General features: G+C 42.7%; 1 protein-coding gene across 4 annotated transcripts in view; it reads left to right on the forward strand.

Annotated features, from left to right (window-relative positions):
- The window catches only part of LOC140070514 (ankyrin and armadillo repeat-containing protein-like), a 49,076-nt gene extending 36,323 nt beyond the window's left edge, over positions 1-12,753 (forward strand). For 3 of the 4 annotated variants that reach the window (XM_072117120.1, XM_072117122.1, XM_072117123.1), the window contains 6 exons: positions 1,313-1,557; positions 6,995-7,151; positions 8,299-8,446; positions 8,905-9,039; positions 9,221-9,291; positions 9,878-12,753. In XM_072117120.1, the coding sequence (XP_071973221.1) occupies positions 1,313-1,557; positions 6,995-7,151; positions 8,299-8,446; positions 8,905-9,039; positions 9,221-9,291; positions 9,878-9,915 (794 nt within the window). In that variant the 3' untranslated portion in view covers positions 9,916-12,753. The remainder of the gene's footprint in view (positions 1-1,312; positions 1,558-6,994; positions 7,152-8,298; positions 8,447-8,904; positions 9,040-9,220; positions 9,292-9,877) is intronic. The other variant, XM_072117121.1, reaches the window with a different exon arrangement.
- Positions 12,754-17,439: the final 4,686 nt, after the last annotated feature.

A 17,439-nucleotide genomic window follows, 5' to 3' on the forward strand; every position in this document is an offset into this window, starting at 1 on the left:
GAACGCTACTACACTTGATCTTATACAAAAGGTTCTTAGAAGTGCTGTTTGGGGAGTAGCCTAGAGACAGGGGCTTGGATTGGCGAAAGCTCGCCTGGCAGCGGAGCGCCAGCTCCATGCCAAGATCCAACTAACATAGTTTTAACTGCAGCACCTTTAATCTACTACTAGTTCACTGCCTCCATACATGGTCCCCTTATCAAACGAGCTGTGTCAGGCAGAATTTTGGGTTGTTTTCATGGCTTCCACATCAAACTTGTTAACTTTGTCGCCACCCTGCTGTGTAATCCCCAAAATATACTGGCAAACTTTTATCATTTACCGATATTATTTCAGCGCTTCTTGCACATCTGTTTACATTCCCCTCACCCGCCATATCCCAAACTTATAAGAACGCTACTACACTTGATCTTATACAAAAGGTTCTTAGAAGTGCTGTTTGGGGAGTAGCCTAGAGACAGGGGCTTGGATTGGCGAAAGCTCGCCTGGCAGCGGAGCGCCAGCTCCATGCCAAGATCCAACTAACATAGTTTTAACTGCAGCACCTTTAATCTACTACTAGTTCACTGCCTCCATACATGGTCCCCTTATCAAACGAGCTGTGTCAGGCAGAATTTTGGGTTGTTTTCATGGCTTCCATGTTAACTTTGTCGCCACCCTGCTGCGTAATCCATAAAATATACTGGCAAACTTTTATCATGTACCGATATTTTTTGAGCGCTTCTTGCTCACCTCCTTTGGTTGCCTGTGTCCTGAGTCCATTTAGGGTATGTCGCCATGACACTCTCTAGCCTGCTGCCGCTGCCTCTGCATGCCGTCCCCTATAGTGTCAGGGTCAATTATTGGATGTTTTAGATGCTATCTAGCTTCATTCTGTCACTCTGTCATGGCCATGCTGTTGCCCATAATTTTGGCATAATGGTGCGATTAAGCAGCCTCAGAGGCATCCATGCATGCTGCCCCTGCTGTTTCCTGTCCATTTCCGTGGTGTTTCCATCCTTTTCTGAGGTTCCCAGGTGTTTGGCCAAGCTTCCCTGTGCAGAGCCTTGGTCCCCTTGAAAAATGCTCGAGTCTCCCATTGACTTCAATGGGGCTCGTTATTCGAGACGAGCACTCGAGCATCGGGAAAAGTTCGTCTCGAATAACGAGTACCCGAGCATTTTAGTGCTCGCTCATCTCTAATTATTACCCATAACTTTCAATTGCATAATACCTTTCAATTGTATAATGCCTATGTATAATACACTTTCTGCAATTTGCTTATAACAAAATACTTGCAATAAGCCATTTTGGTCTCATGTCATTTTATTAGGTCATAGCGAGAATCAGGAATTAATTGGGAAGAGCTCTGGCTTTAATTACTCTCACATCCTCCTACTGTTGCGCTCTGCTGATGAAGAAATATGCCTGCTTGCCGGAGAAGCTTTGGCTACGTTTGCTTTTAACAGTACAAGCCAACAAAAGCAGATTGCTCAAAATGGAGGATTAACATGGATGGACTTTGCCCCATTCCTAGACTCAAGCGATCACAATCACAAAGCACTTGCGGCCTTTCAGGTATTTACAAAGCATACAGTTTTATTTCATCTGATCCAAGTGGCGCTCCTTTTCACTAGAAGGACGTGTGGCATAGAGGGGAAGACACATTTGTAGAATTAGATCGCTCTATAATGTTGCTGCATTCAGATCAACCAAGCATATCCCACCCAGGAACTATGGTTACCTAACGTGTGCTGAAGTTTGCTGCAAATAGTCATCGAAAAACATTCAAAACTTCCCCCAAAAAATTACATTCCTAAAGGGTTTTTACAAGTTGACCTATGTGTCCATAAAAAACTGTTTATATGCCTCCCACTGCTCTCTTGTCTATGTGAGTAGAAAGGCCAAAAGATTTATTGCATACGATTCCTACTGCCTCCACTCATAAAGTGGACAGAAACCATAAAAGGGTCTGCAATCCCAACAATTAATAAGCATTCATCACAAATCCAAGACAGTGGGGGGGCATTCATTATAGGAGGCACTACAAGTTCTTTTCTGGTGCCTGATTTGAGCGTTGATTTGCACTGTTATGTTATATTGTGGCGCACAGCCTTGATGTATTTGAAGAACAAATGAGCACCAGAAATGTAAAACCACATTCATATTGCTTTTTGTTGGTTTAATAATGCGCAAAAAAGTGTCAGAAACTAGAAGTGGAGGAAAATTGTGAGGATTGAAGAGCTACGCCCAAATTGAATCACAAAAGAAATGGTTTGAGTGCTGGAAGAAAAGCTAAATTGCGGCACAGAAGCATCATTAATTTGGCGCTCATGTCGCACAACACAAAAAATCCATACAAAAAAGTTGTGCAAAGCCAATAATGAATGCCTAAATTAAAACATGTTAACAATTTGTAACTTAGAGGCAAAGTTTTCCTTATTCCACTGAAGAAAACATATGAACTTATTTACTTTCCAGCCCCCCACACCTCCAAAGCCTTTAGACCTAATTATATCTGCAGATATGTTCTTAAATGGCAAATTCTCCTTGAAGAGTTTATTTTCTTCCCTGACCTGAGTCTCAATGAAGAATTCACACAAGGGCCTCACAATCAGACTAGACATCTGATATAAATGGCAGATGTGGACATGTCTGATCCTTTTGTTCTCAGGAAAAAGTCTAGCAGTGGCTTACATCTCTGTCCCTGATTAGAACACATGCAAGCTCAGCGTATGGGTGAGTGAATAAAATAGGGAACATTCTGTACTACAGTTGAGAATTTTTAAATAGACATTAACCCTTTCGTACAGACTGAGTCCACTCAGGGTGGATGTTTGCTGTCCGTTGCACCTAAAACCTTAAAAAACTTTAAATCCCGGCAGGGCATGAGCATGTCCATCTTGGATGCATATTTGTCGCCATGTCAGCTTTAGGTCTCTGTTAGAATCTGTCATTTGCATAGATCTTCAACCATACCGATACAGATCATGCACAAATCTGCCATATTCTGTAATACAGTATTATAGTGTAGGAGCAATCAGACTCTCCAGTGCACGGGTGTCAAACAAAAAGCCTTGTAGTATCCAGCCCGGCTCCCTGCCCCTATGCTGCACTCTGATACTCACCTTTCTCTGCTACCCTAAAGCAGCAGCCATCCCCTTCGTCTTTGCTCCAGTATGCACCTGCTGTACACGCCGGCTATGAAGCGAACACATATGCCATCACGTGTGCCGGCTTCAGAGCCAGTGCGTCAAACAGGTGCATATAGGAGCGAAGACTAAGAGGACGGCTGCTTCTTCAAGGGAACGGGGAAAAGTAAGATTTTCATTTTTAAACACAGCGGGGCAGGGGCTTCTGGACGTTGAGGAAGGTGTGGGCAATGTGGATGCTGCTGAGGGGGGATGTGGCGCACTGTGGCTGTTGCTGAGGGGAAATGTGGGTACTGTGGCTGCTGCTTGGGTAGGGTAGGTGTGGGACACAATGGCTGTTGGGGGGCAGGTGTAGGGCACTGTGGCTGCTGCTGGAGGTGGGTGTGGGGCACTGTGGCTGCTGCTGGGGGGGATGGGGCACTCTGATTGCTGAAGGGGCCTTCTGGGTGTTCTGGGTGTACTCTGGCTATTGATTGCTGTGGGGACATCTACTGGCCATGCCAATGTCTGAATCCGCATTCACTCATGGCTATTGCATTGTTGTTGCTTTTCGTAATGACTCTTCCTGTGACCACCTATTGAAATAAGATTGCGTTTGCATAGCGAATGCAACGCAATCACCATTTGTGTACGCAGCCTCAGGTTATTGTTATTTAACAATATGTTCTGGTTTGTGGTTGCCCTCATAGATTGTAATGGTAATTCTCTATAAATTACAATTATACATTAGATTCGGCCCCTTTAAGGCAACCACAAGGCTGATGTTGCCCCCGATGAAAATAAGTTTGACAGCCCTGCCCTAGGGTTTAAAGTTTAAATTAGCCCCTTTCCAAAAAACTGTAAAAATAAACAAAAGAAAATCATAAACATGCTAAGTAAAGTCCTGATCTATCAAAATATAAGAACAGTTATTCCCAGTGATGATCCCTCAATAGAATATAGCACTCATGTCTGAATTGCCACTTTTTGCAACATATAAGGCTGTACTGCCCAAAAAATTGTAGCAATGAAAATGTTATCACTGTCCGCATGTGTCAACTTAAACAAATCCTTATGGCGTAGTATAAAAAGTTATTAGCATCAGAATATGGTAAAATGAAGAAAATGTTTTATTTTGTTTTTTTTACATAAGGTTTTAATTTAGTAAAATCTACTGAAACCTAATAAAACCTATATAAATTTGGTATCATGATCGTACTGAAAGCCGTGTACTGGGGTGGGCTCGCCAGGGTACAGCGAAGTCACAGACAAGGAAGGCAACTCCAACTCAGGTTATCAAAAAAGATCAGATTTTACTTAAGTTCCTAACGGTTTTGAAAGTAAATACCCCAAACATATATACATACACTCAGCCAGTAAGCTTGTGTTACACAGCGTGGTGCCCTCTGGTGTGCACTCCATGTACTTCACAATGTTACCTGTCTGCAGGCTGCACTAGCCCAGGCGCTTGCACCATTTAATACCCTAACCCACAGGAACAACTCTGTGAGTGTGATATAGGGCCACCGATGGTATAACACAAAAGCTACAAACTTATCAAATTCACTCTATTCCCCCAGACAGAGTATTACAGATTTTGTAGCAAGGAGGCCTATGACCTACACACTACCTATCTAATCTTACTACAGGCCTTTATACAGCCACTATTCACTTGGTGCCAAGAGAGTAATGCAGTGTGTGCATGGTTACCCTCTGTGTCTGCACAGGGGCCTCAGTTCTCTCACTAAACCATGCCTGTTGGGTACCTTAACCTTCAGAAATAGCTGGAAGAGGGTATCATCCGGCAAACATGCAGTCTCAGGGCCACTTGTCCTCTCAGCAGGGTTACTGATGCCAATCCTCTACAGATCTGGAATTCTGCCACACTGACGCAGTCTGTGAGTTAGTTCTAATTGTAGAGTCTTTGTCTCTTAGGGAAGGCTCTCATTCATGGATGACACTGGAACACTCAGTCAGCAGTCCTTGTTCCAGGCCTCTGCACCAGTCTGCCACATACTCCTCCTGTCTGGAGCTCCACCTTTGAAGAACAGGGTCTCTGGTCACTGCCAAAGGGGCTTTGGTTTTTGGGCATCTGGTGTTAAACAGTGGCCAAACAACAAAATATCAGTTATTAACAAAAACCTATTTACAGAGCGGTGGGCTCTAGTAAAGACCGTGTACCACTTAGATTCCGGTCCCAGGTGTCGGCTTGTGTCATCGTCCGCGGTGGTCCAGGGGGTTCACTACCCCAGAAGCCTGACACATGGGTTAGACCTATGATTTGTATAGCGCTACAGATGGCTCTCTTTATAAATAAAGATTATTATTATTTATAGGAATTTCATAGGAATTTTATAGGAATTCTTGACTGAATTGTTATAGTTCTCTTGAGACTGGCTCATGTGGCTACTTATCTAAAAGGTGATCTTTTGTTATATACCAGGGACAAGTACATGCTATACAATATTTTCCTGTGTTGGATGCCTGTTTAACCGGTTAAGGATCGGGCCCTTTCCTATTTTTTCATGTCCATTTTTTACTCCCCACCTTCAAAAATCTAGAACTTTTTTATTTTTACACGTAAAGAGCTTGTTTTCTGCGTAACAAATTGCACTTCATAATGATGGTATTAAATATTCCATGCCATGTACTCAGTCGGAAGAGGGAAAAAAATTATAAATGCAGTGAAAATGGTGAAAAAACGCATTTGCTCCATTTTCTTGTGGGCTTGGATATTACGGCTTTCACTGAGCGCCCCAAATGACATGTCTATTCTATTTTTTGGGTTGGTACGATTACGGGGATACCAAATTTGTATAGGTTTTATAATAGCTTCATACATTTACAAAAATTAAAACCTGTACAAAAAATTTTTTTATTATTTTTTTATACTTATGGAGCTGTGGGTGGTGTCATTTTTTGCGACATTTGATAATATTTTCAATTATATAATTTTTAGGACTATACAACCTTTTGATCACTTTTTATAGATTTTTTTATATTTTTCAATGCGTTACGGGGTTAAACGCATTGAAAAACTGTTAATATATTTTGATAGATCGGGCATTTTCGGACGCATCATTACCTAATGTGTTTATGATTTTTACTGTTTATTTATATTTTTGGCAGTTCTAGGGAAAGAGGGGTGATTTGACTTTTTAGGTTTTTTTATTATGATTTTTTTTTGTAAATTTTTTTTTTTTTCTTTTTACTATTTTTCAGACTCCCTAGGGTACTTTAACCCTAGGTTGTCTGATCGATTCCAGCATATACTGCCATACTACAGTATGGCAGTATATGGGGTTTTCCTCCTCATTCATTATAATGTGCTATTCAGTGGTGTTACCAGACCCACTGTTTACATTTTTGTTGGGTGCATATTTGTACTTTTTAATTGCTTATAGAATGTATATGTATCTGTGTACTGTCTGTATTTGATTGAAATAAAGATTTGTTCTTTTATGTCCTTTTTCGCTCATATATAGCACACTTCCCTTCTTCAAAAATTCTATACAAGAGAAGGAAGTGAAAAGCAAAAAAAGGGCCTGGTCATTAAGAGGTTAAAGGGATTTCCCCACAAAACAAGTTAGGCACTACCCACAGGATAGGGCCTAACTTTCCGGTCAGTAAAAAGGGGTCCGATGGGGTCCGAGGTACCTCCGTCTCAGACACCATCACTGAGATGTGGATAGGGCCTATCATTTTTTTGTGGGAAAACCCCTTTAAGGAAATTAAAATGTAATGATCCCTTAGGTCACCTCCTGGAATAACTCTTTAGTCTATTACACTCTCCTCTGTTGCTTACATTTTTTATTGCTGCTATGAGTGGTTTAATAATTTATGTGAGTAAAATAGTGGAAATATGAATAGTGTTTCTCTTGCAGATGGCGGTGCTGGCGCACATAATTTCTGACAAGGATCCATCATACTCATGTGCTGTTGGTATTCAGACCTTGGTTAGGTTACTGGAGTCTTCCCAGTCCTCTGACACGCTGGCACTGACAGCAGACTGTGTAGCTAGATTATCACATGCTCGTACAGGTAACACATATTAATTGACAAGCTGTATAAAAACTGTGGATACTCACAAATCTGTTTTTTGAGTTTTATGACCTTTAATTAAGGCACGTTCAGCTTATAGTTTAAATGGGTTATCCAGGCTCTGCAAAAACTATACAACCGGCCTGGAAGGACTGTAAAAACTAAAATAAAGTTCTGCTACCTCCTCCGTCTATCCCGTTGTCCTGTGCCGTCACCTGTCAGTGCCGTGCCGCTGATTGTTTACAAAGGTTCCGACTACTTCCGCTCGCCTGATACGGAATTAGATTCAATGCTGTATCAGGCGTGGCAGTGGACAGGAGGAGGTAAGTATCTTTTTGTTTTTACAGACCCCTAAGCCTGTACAGGCGGTCCCCTACTTAAGAACACTCGACTTACATACGACCCATAGTTACAAACGGACCTCTGGATATTGGTAATTTCTTGTACTTTAGTCCTAGGCTACAATAAACAGCTGAAACAGTTATCAAATGTGTCTGTAATGAAGCTTTAGTGTTAATATTGATTCTTATGACAACCCAACATTTTTAAAATCCAATTGTCCCAGAGACCAAAAAAGTTCTGGCTGGGATTACAATGATAATATATACAGTTCTGACTTACATACAAACTCAACTAAAGAACAAACCTACAGACCCTATCTTGTATGTAACCCGGGGACTGCCTGTATATAGTTTTTCAAAGCCTAGACAATCCCTTTAAGACCGTACTTATCTACATATAGTAAACTTGCTTTGTGTTCCTGCACTGTATACGCAGCCTTAGGCTACATGCACACAATGCATACATCGGCGCTGCAGAGAGGAGCAGGGGATGAGCGAAGCTTACCCCCGCCCCTCTCCATAGGAATATACAGCGCACGTCGTCGTATTCCGTAGAAAGATAGGCACGTGTGCTGCACCGTACCGCTCCCGTACAGGGCCGTGAGCCCATAGAAGTGTATGGGGGACGTATATATATCGGCCATAAATATGTCCCCCATACATGCGTGTGAATGTAGCGTTACAAATAATGTTGTGGGGGCAGTTGGATACATCAAAAAGGCTGCAGCCGAATTTGGAAATTTACTTGACATAGCCATTTGTAGGTAGCAATGTCTTTAACCTCTCCTGAAATCCTTTACTTGTAGGGCTTTCTGCAGCCATGGTGTCCATAGATATTGTGAGTTTGTTGTGTCCACTCTTGGTCAGCCCATCGCAGCAGGTGAAAGGATCGGCCTCCATTGCTTTGTCTTTCTTAAGCTTCAACCCATTGGCTGAAAGGCAGCTGTTACAAAGGTAATTAATAACAGTTTCTATATTCACAGAGATTACAACTTCTAGTTTAGCGTCTTTCTCTGTACTACACATTCTGGCCATCTCTGAATGCGGCTGTTAACCCTTTGATTGCCGCTGGTAGGCGGGGAAAGCCTACGGCACCCATGGGCGTCCCCAACTTTGCTCCTTGTGACATCATCGGAGAGAGACAATCTGTCGACATGACAGTCTTTATAAGGCTCAAGGCTGTCTCATTTCTGTAAATGATGTGGGAAATCCACATATATTATATACTGTTTCCCAGAGCCAACTGGTTGCCATGAGCAACTAGAACAGTTCTGCTCTCAGACACTTCTGATAAATCTCACCAGTGCCCATTAATTCTCTGAATGTTCTTTAGAAGTAGTTTTGAATGATTATGAATATTGTTTCCATAACTGATCTGTCTATCAATGACTGGTCTATGGGATTGGTACCAGGTGCAGAAGAGACCCAGAGCTCATGAAGATCTTAATTTATTACAACAAGAAAAGAAGATGGTCAGAGAGCTTCCTGGGGAGATGGCGACACATCAGAGAGATGACCCTCCCCCCCATCCGGTACATCCTTTTACCGTAATAAAGTTCTTTTTAATTATTAGTATATTAATGGAAACACAGATGCAAAATAGATCAGAATAATATAATATAATTCCAAGCTGTGTAGTGTTTATGTGGGAGTTAATTCTACTCCTTCGCCTCTGCATGAATGTAGATAATAGTAGAAAAATTGTAAAAAATTTTGTTCATGTCTTAGGAGAACAACAGTATGTATGATGTCCTCTAGCAAGCAGACAAGGGACAGAAGAAATATCCAAGACTCTGCAGGTAATTTGCCAACATGCTATAGATAAATTAAAGGGGTATTCTCGTCTCGGCATTCACATTCAGTTTCATTAATCTTCCATATATAAACATTTCTTCAATTGGATGTTATTAAAAAAAATGTTTCTGTGTGAAGATAATTTCCCATAAACATAGCCATATTGTCCCTTAGAAACGAGATGGCTTCCTCGGTTACGACCACGTCACATTTAGGCAGCAGTGTCCAGACATGTACTATTGAGCCCTTCCTGACCACCTGGCTTCAGCGATCATTACTACAGGACGGCTGTGGGACATGTAGTAATTCTCAGATATTTCATATACAAAAACTTTTTGTTTATTTGTGCAATCCCTTCAGCAGAGGTGGCCGTATCCGAGGAAGCTATCTCGTTTCTAAGGGACCATACCACTACATCTATGGAAAATTATCTTCACACAGGAACATTTTTTTTAATAACATCTAATTGAAGATATGTTTATTAATGGCAGATTAATCAAACTGAATGTGAATGCCCAGATGAGAATACCCCTTTAAGGTCTGTATTTTGAAGGATGAGTTTCCTAGTGACTGCTTTTTCATTTTTTACAGGGAATCAGATTTTTGCGGCCCAAGATCATGTTTTCTGAAATTACCAACATGAAATCGAGGGAAAAGATCATTTTTTCAATTTAACAACATTCGTATTTTTTCTACTCATTGGGGGCATTTATTATCAACTTTCAAACTGAAAACTGGAAGAAATAATTTTTTTCCCCCTTGCTATGCCTATTGAGTCTTATTTATGAAGTGTCAGAGCCAGAATATTGGTTCTTTTCAGATTTGTTTGTGAGTGTCAAATGGCTGCGCCACATGTGAAACCAACCATTTTCCGGTGCTTCTAATTTTCCAACTCGTTTTGTGGCACATTAGACAAGCTAAAAGCTGAGTTCTATTTCACCTTCATGAATAAGGAGACAGTTCTTAACATTTTTGTTTGTATGCAAAATCATTAATCCATTGCGTCACAAACTTAAATCCGACTAACAATTTTTGCACAGTACCTGCACCACCCTGCGGCCAAATCAATACATGCCCCCATTGTTATAACAAATTTACATTTCCCTTGTCCTGTATGCTAGATGGAATTCTCAGTATCCGATTCAATCAATGTTGGATTTTCATACAGGATGGCCATTTTTGAACATCCACCATCAGTCTTAAAAAAAATCTATACTAACCTTCCAGCTTTTTCTCCACGGCCCTGCAGACTCGCCTTCCAAACTTTCGGCCCGGCAGCGCAGGCCCTTACACTATGACATCATGTGGCTGAGACACTGCCGCGTCATGGTGTATGCGCCTGGGCCAGGAGGAGAAGATGAAGCTGCAGGGCTGGGGAGAAGAAGCTGGAAGGTGAGTATAGAATTTTTTTTTCTTTCAAGAGGGCCATGCTGTGGACATTACATTAACAATGGGGGGCATCTGCTGTGGACATCTCATTAAAACGGGCCATCTGGTTGGATATTTTATTAAAGGGGGCCTTCCTGGGTAGAAATTTCATTAAAGGGGGCCATCTGGGGTGGACATTTCATTAAAAGGGGGCATCTGAGATGGATATTTTATTAAAGGGGGCATCTATGGTGGACATTTCATTTAAGGGGGTTATTTGTGGTAGACATTTAATTAAAGTGGCGGCATCTGCTGTAAACATTTCATTAAAAAGGTGGCATCTGGGGCGCACATTTCATTAAAGGGAGCATCTGTGGTGGACATTTCATTAAAGGGGCATCTGCGGTACCACTTCTCTTGGCCTGTATACTGGATGTAATTCTCAGTATCTGCTCTTATTGTCCTGTATACTGAATATAATTCTCAGTAATTGCCCCGGAAGAAGCCTGAATAGGCGAAACCTGGGTCGGGCGAGGTGTTTTAGGCGTCTTATGCTTTTACTATATGCGCGCTTTTAAATTGGAATGTGTGAGTATATACAATAAATACTATTTCCTTTTTGAACCTGGCAATCTGCACTATCCTTTCGCATACCTCCTGATGTAGGATTGGGAACACACCGTGGACACGGTAACGAGACGAGGATTGTGTTTCAACCCACTAAAGGAGGACGATTGGCGATGCAAGGAGTCGGGGATATCTTTTATTTCCAGTCCATGAAGAGGTGTTGAGAGGCTCTCGCCATTTGACAAACAGTATAAGGAGTAGAGCACTAATTTTATATCTTTAATTCTCAGTATGTGTCCGCATTATGTCTACTTTTACAGCATTTAGTTCAAAAAGATGTCAACATATATCCACATGTTTTTTTAAAGAGTGACTTTCTTTAAAGTAAATAAAGAAATACTTAAATACCAGGTCCCTTATTAAACATTGTTCTGTTATCAGAAAACTACAAGTTATTGGTGTTAATATGTCAACTGGTGCTAAATTCTTTAATTATCTTACAAACCATATTGAACCGGCAGCCTAACTTTCCAGTTTTCTATGACTTTGCAAAAAATGTTTTGCCGTTTAAAAGTGAATGAAACCTTCCAGCTACAGATTGTCAAGGTCAAGGCCAAAGGGTTTACCCTATTAGCCATAGCAAGAGAAGAAGGTCGTTCTAAGCCTGTAATTTTAAGAATATTGCATCTTTACAACACCAACCCTAATTCAAGTTCCCCAAGAAGGCTGGTCATCTTCGGAAGACAAATGCAAGAGAGGAAAGGACAATTCTGAGAATCTCTATGGGTAATTTCTCACTAGTGCAGCACAGGGTATGAATCTGTCTTGTCATACAGTGGGGCACATTTACTTAACCATCCCATCGCGATCCCCGCTGTACGTTGTCCGACGAGGATTTGGGTCTACCGTGATTCACTAAGGTCGTGTGTCCAATTTCCTGCATTTCCTGCAATTTCCTTCCCCGCTGAGGTCCGCCGGAGTTCACCTTCTTCTTCCCTGTGCATGTGAGTGCTTCATCTTGCAGCATAATTTTGTTTTTAAATTCCACGCTTTGTCCGAATCAGTCGGGTTGTCCGACGGCATGCCCCCCGATTTGTGTCGCATGCAAGCCGGTGCCGATGCGCCATAATCCGATCGCGTGCGCCAAAAACCCAGCCCTATTCTCCACAAAAAGGAAATATTCGGGAAACCCGCGTCTGCGGACCCTTAGTAAATGTGCCCCAGTGTCTCCATGTCTCCATTTGGACTGAAATCCCATTTTGTAGTGACCTTTAATTAGTAGAAATAATCATAAAGCTACAGAGGGAGGCTCCCTTCCTGAACCTATGTCTGTGATCCTGACTATGACCATCAGTTCTTTTTGCAAAATAAAGGGTTTGTGTTTATATACTTTGGTAATTTTGTAAAACACTGTTCCAGTGGCATAGTGTACCCCTTACACAAAAATCCATCAAATGTTGATAAATGGAGATCTCTTGATTTTTTAAAAAATAATGTCATCATACACTGTTGATCTCATATATATATATATATATATATATATATATATATATATATATATATATACACACACACACACACACACACACACAACCCGGGTTACGTTAAAGATAGGTACTGTAGGTTTGTTTGTAAGTTCAATTTGTATGTAACAAATCATGTATGGAACTGTATATTTTATTATTGTAAGTCCAGACAAATTTTTTTTGGTCTCTGTGACAATTGGATTTTAAAAATGTTGGGTTGTCATAAGAACCAGGGTTAACAATAAAGCTTAATTGCAGACACCTTTGGTGTAGCTGTTTATTGTAATCTAGGGCTAGTACAGTAAATTACCAATTACTAGAGGTCTGTTTGTAAGTCAGGTGTTCTTAAGAAGGGGACCGCCTAATATATATATGTTTTATTTTCTGTAGTGCTCCTGTCCTCTAGTTCTTACACTGTCCATGGCAGTTTTAAATACAGTTCGGTATCTATTCCATTGTTCACTGACATTTCCTTGGTAAAGAAGCCTGAACTTGTTTAACTCTTTTTAGGACCACACCCAGCAGGGAAGCAGCAGACTCTGGGATTGGAATGTCGTTAAGTGAACGTGCCAAGTGGTAAATGGTTTTGGAGTAACCACTCTGAGATTAAACCATACTTATTAAAAAAATGAAACTTGGTAAGGAGGAATAATAAACCCAAACTAAAACCCAACTTCCAAAGGGAAGCTCGTGTACCTGCTTAAAGTGTAACTGTCATTCTGAGCAAAAAAAAAAAAATATATAATTCTGCTCCAGGTGTCCCTGGGAATCATTCCTCAAAGTATTTTGCCTCTCGGTCCTCATTTAGTACCTCTTTTGTCCCATAGCAACAACAGATCCAGACACCAGAGCTATCTTACATCTATCATCTTTCTAATATCTATCTATCTATCTCATATCTATATATCTCATATCTATATATCCCGTATCTATCTATCTATCTATCTATCTAGACAAAGGAAAAAAAAAAAAGGACACCAGATTGTAGTGAAAAAAATACCTTAGTGGATTTATTTCATGTGAAAGATCAACGTTTCAGCTCCAAACAGTGAGCCTTTCTCAAGCTGAATATCCATGATTGTGTACAGATATATAAACAAAATGGAGGAGGTCATGTGATCATTATTGACCAATACAGACAAAGTGCACAGTTCAAGCAATGTGCAAAGTTCAAACAATCATAATGCTGATAAAATTTACTAAAATACAAATATCAAAAAGGTACATCATTAGATTAAAGTGCATGTACATGTGTCTCAACATGGTATATGTATACAAATATAGTTTTAGCATACAACGTGATCATCCATTGATGTGTGTGAACACTGACATAGTAAAAGTGAAAAAAAATCTTAAAAAATCCATAGCTAACAAGCCATAAACAAAGTCCCCATCGTCTCACCACCTTATATCAAAAGAAGAGCTAGTGATAGCCGTATAAACCATCGCACTGGGCTGGCACGCATGGTGAAACGCACACCGGGAATGGCGACCGCGGTTGTGCGGATCGGCACATTGTAAGTCTATGGGCAGAACCACTGCCAATCAAAAGACTGACAGCAGCTGATGTAAAAAAAAAAATATATATATATATATAGAGGATCGCATCGCTGGAACCATGAGCAAGTAAATAGATGCGCAATGACAATATGTATGTTAGTATTCACACTGCAATATGGACCAGTCGGTCCGGACAATAAACTGTGGGGGAAACGCACCATAGCAACCTGTGTATCGGCAAGATGTACATATTAGCCACACAGAAAACGCAAGTGAACTGCAATTATTGCGAACAGTGCCTAATAAGGCTGGAGGTGCCAGTTTATGGCTAACCCCTTCCCAGGGGAAAAAACAAAGAACGGCAAATTACCTCTGTTTTAGTGGTAATAACCACAGTGGTAACAAAACATTAGGTGCTGACCCCATAAGAAATAACAATAAATATATGATAAGATGTGACTGCAGATACGTGATACTGAAGGAATCGATGTCAACCCTCTATATAAAAAAAACAATTTTTTAAAGAAAAAATGTCAATATCACAAATAATAATTCAAACACTACAGAGACGAGGAAGACATATGTTCAAGTTGCTTGAGATATGCGACTTCATAATCTGAAAAAAAATGAAGATAGACATTATAAAAATGTAAAACAACAACAATCATATAATTCATCATTCCACCTACATTAGTGGACACAGTGTACATCGCTACATTGGACTGGAGAGGAGACGCATCAGACCAAACTCACCTGGAGAGCGGCTGCTGTGTGACCCAGCCATAGACCCACAGGTTCCTCTGCTCCTTCTCCTGATAGCTGTGCAGGTGCAGGGGGCAGCACAGAGGAGAGAGAGCAGCTTGTGTGATGTGCCCCCCCTCCAGCAGCTACAGACGTCCATTAGAAGCATCTCCCCAGCAGGCATGAGGTAGGACACAGCCTGACCCCCACATCATGCACAGCTACAGGTCAGCGTGTGACAGAACACATCTATCTGGACTTGTATGTCAGCATTGTGACGTACAAGCCCTGAAATAATCGCAATGTCACCGCGCTCTAACACCCACGATCGGAGCCGACTCCAATCGCGGCAGTCAACCCCTTACACGTCGCGGTCAAGCATGTGAGGGGGTTCCCGCTATGGATCGGATACCCCGTGCCGCTTACCGGGGGATCTGATCCTCTTCTGGGCAGCTCCGAGGACTGCCATGTGCCCCGGAGCTGCCCGATGTCCCTGGCAGTTTAGTGTAAAAACACTGAACACTACACAGTAGAATAAATAAAAAATAAATACATTAAAATATAAGCCCCTAAAATGTCACTTTCCCATAAAAACACTTAATAAAGTATAAAACACACAAACACATAAAAAAGCCACATATTTGGTATTGCCGCGTCCGTAACAATCTGTATAATAAAACAGAATCATTACTGGACCTGCACGGTAAACGCCAGGGGAAAAAAACGCAAAAAACTTTCCGAAAAAAGATCATTTTTAATTAATACCTTTAAAAAAAATGCCCTAAAGAGTGATAAAAAAAAGTTCTGCAGTCTAAAATAAGACACTAAAAAGAACAACTCTTCTCGCAAAAAATAAGACACTAACCAGATTTGTCAGCCGAAAAATAAAAAAGTTTTGCATATGAAAAGGAGGAGGCTGGAGGACAGGAGGCTACAGGAGGAGGCTGGAGGACACGAGGAGGCTGGAGGACAGGAGGTGACAGGAGGAGGCTGGAGGACAGGAGGAGGCTGGAGGACAGGAGGCGACAGGAGAAGGATGGAGGACAGGAGGAGACTGGAGGACAGGAGGTGACAGGAGGAGGCTGGAGGACAGGAGGCTACAGGAGGAGGATGGAGGACAGGAGGAGGCTGGAGGACAGGAGGTGACAGGAGGAGGCTGGAGGACAGGAGGTGACAGGAGGAGGCTGGAGGACAAGAGGCTACAGGAGGAGGATGGAGGACAGGAGGAGGCTGGAGGACAGGAGACTACAGGATGAGGATGGAGGACAGGAGGCTAAAGGAGGAGACTGGAGCACAGGAGGCTACAGGAGGAGACTGGAGGACAGGGGGCTACAGGAGGAGACTGGAGGACAGGAGGCTACAGGAGAAGGCTGGAGGACAGGAGACTACAGGAGGAGACTGGAGGACAGGGGGCTACAGGAGGAGACTGGAGGACAGGAGGCTACAGGAGGAGACTGGAGGACAGGAGGCTACAGGAGGAGACTGGAGGACAGGAGGCTACAGGAGGAGACTGGAGGACAGGAGACTACAGGATGAGGATGGAGAACAGGAGGCTAAAGGAGGAGACTGGAGCACAGGAGGCTACAGGAGGAGACTGGAGCACAGGAGGCTACAGGAGGAGACTGGAGGACAGGGGGCTACAGGAGGAGACTGGAGGACAGGAGGCTACAGGAGAAGGCTGGAGGACAGGAGACTACAGGAGGAGACTGGAGGACAGGGGGCTACAGGAGGAGACTGGAGGACAGGAGGCTACAGGAGGAGACTGGAGGACAGGAGGCTACAGGAGGAGACTGGAGGACAGGAGACTACAGGATGAGGATGGAGAACAGGAGGCTAAAGGAGGAGGCTGGAGGGCAGGAGGAGTATGGAGGACAGGAGGCTACAGGAGGAGACTGGAGCACAGGAGGCTACAGGAGGAGACTGGAGGACAGGGGGCTACAGGAGGAGACTGGAGGACAGGAGGCTACAGGAGAAGGCTGGAGGACAGGAGGAGGCTGGAGGACAGGAGACTACAGGAGGAGACTGGAGGACAGGGGGCTACAGGAGGAGACTGGATGACAGGAGGCTACAGGAGGAGACTGGAGGACAGGAGGAGGCTGGATGACAGGAGGAGACTGGAGGACAGGGGGCTACAGGAGGAGTATGGATGACAGGAGGCTACAGGAGACTGGAGGACAGGAGGCTACAGGAGGAGACTGGAGGACAGGAGGCTACAGGAGGAGACTGGAGGACAGGAGGCTACAGGAGGAGACTGGAGGACAGGAGGCTACAGGAGAAGGCAGGAGTAGACTGGAGGACAGGGGGCTACAGGAGGAGACTGGAGGACAGGAGGCTACAGGAGGAGACTGGAGGACAGGAGGCTACAGGAGGAGACTGAGGAGACTGGAGGACAAGAGACTACAGAAGAAGACTGGAGGACAGGGGGCTACAGGAGGAGACTGGAGGACAGGG

This window comes from Engystomops pustulosus, chromosome 7 (assembly GCF_040894005.1).
Source record: "Engystomops pustulosus chromosome 7, aEngPut4.maternal, whole genome shotgun sequence".
Taxonomy (NCBI): Eukaryota; Metazoa; Chordata; class Amphibia; order Anura; family Leptodactylidae; genus Engystomops; species Engystomops pustulosus.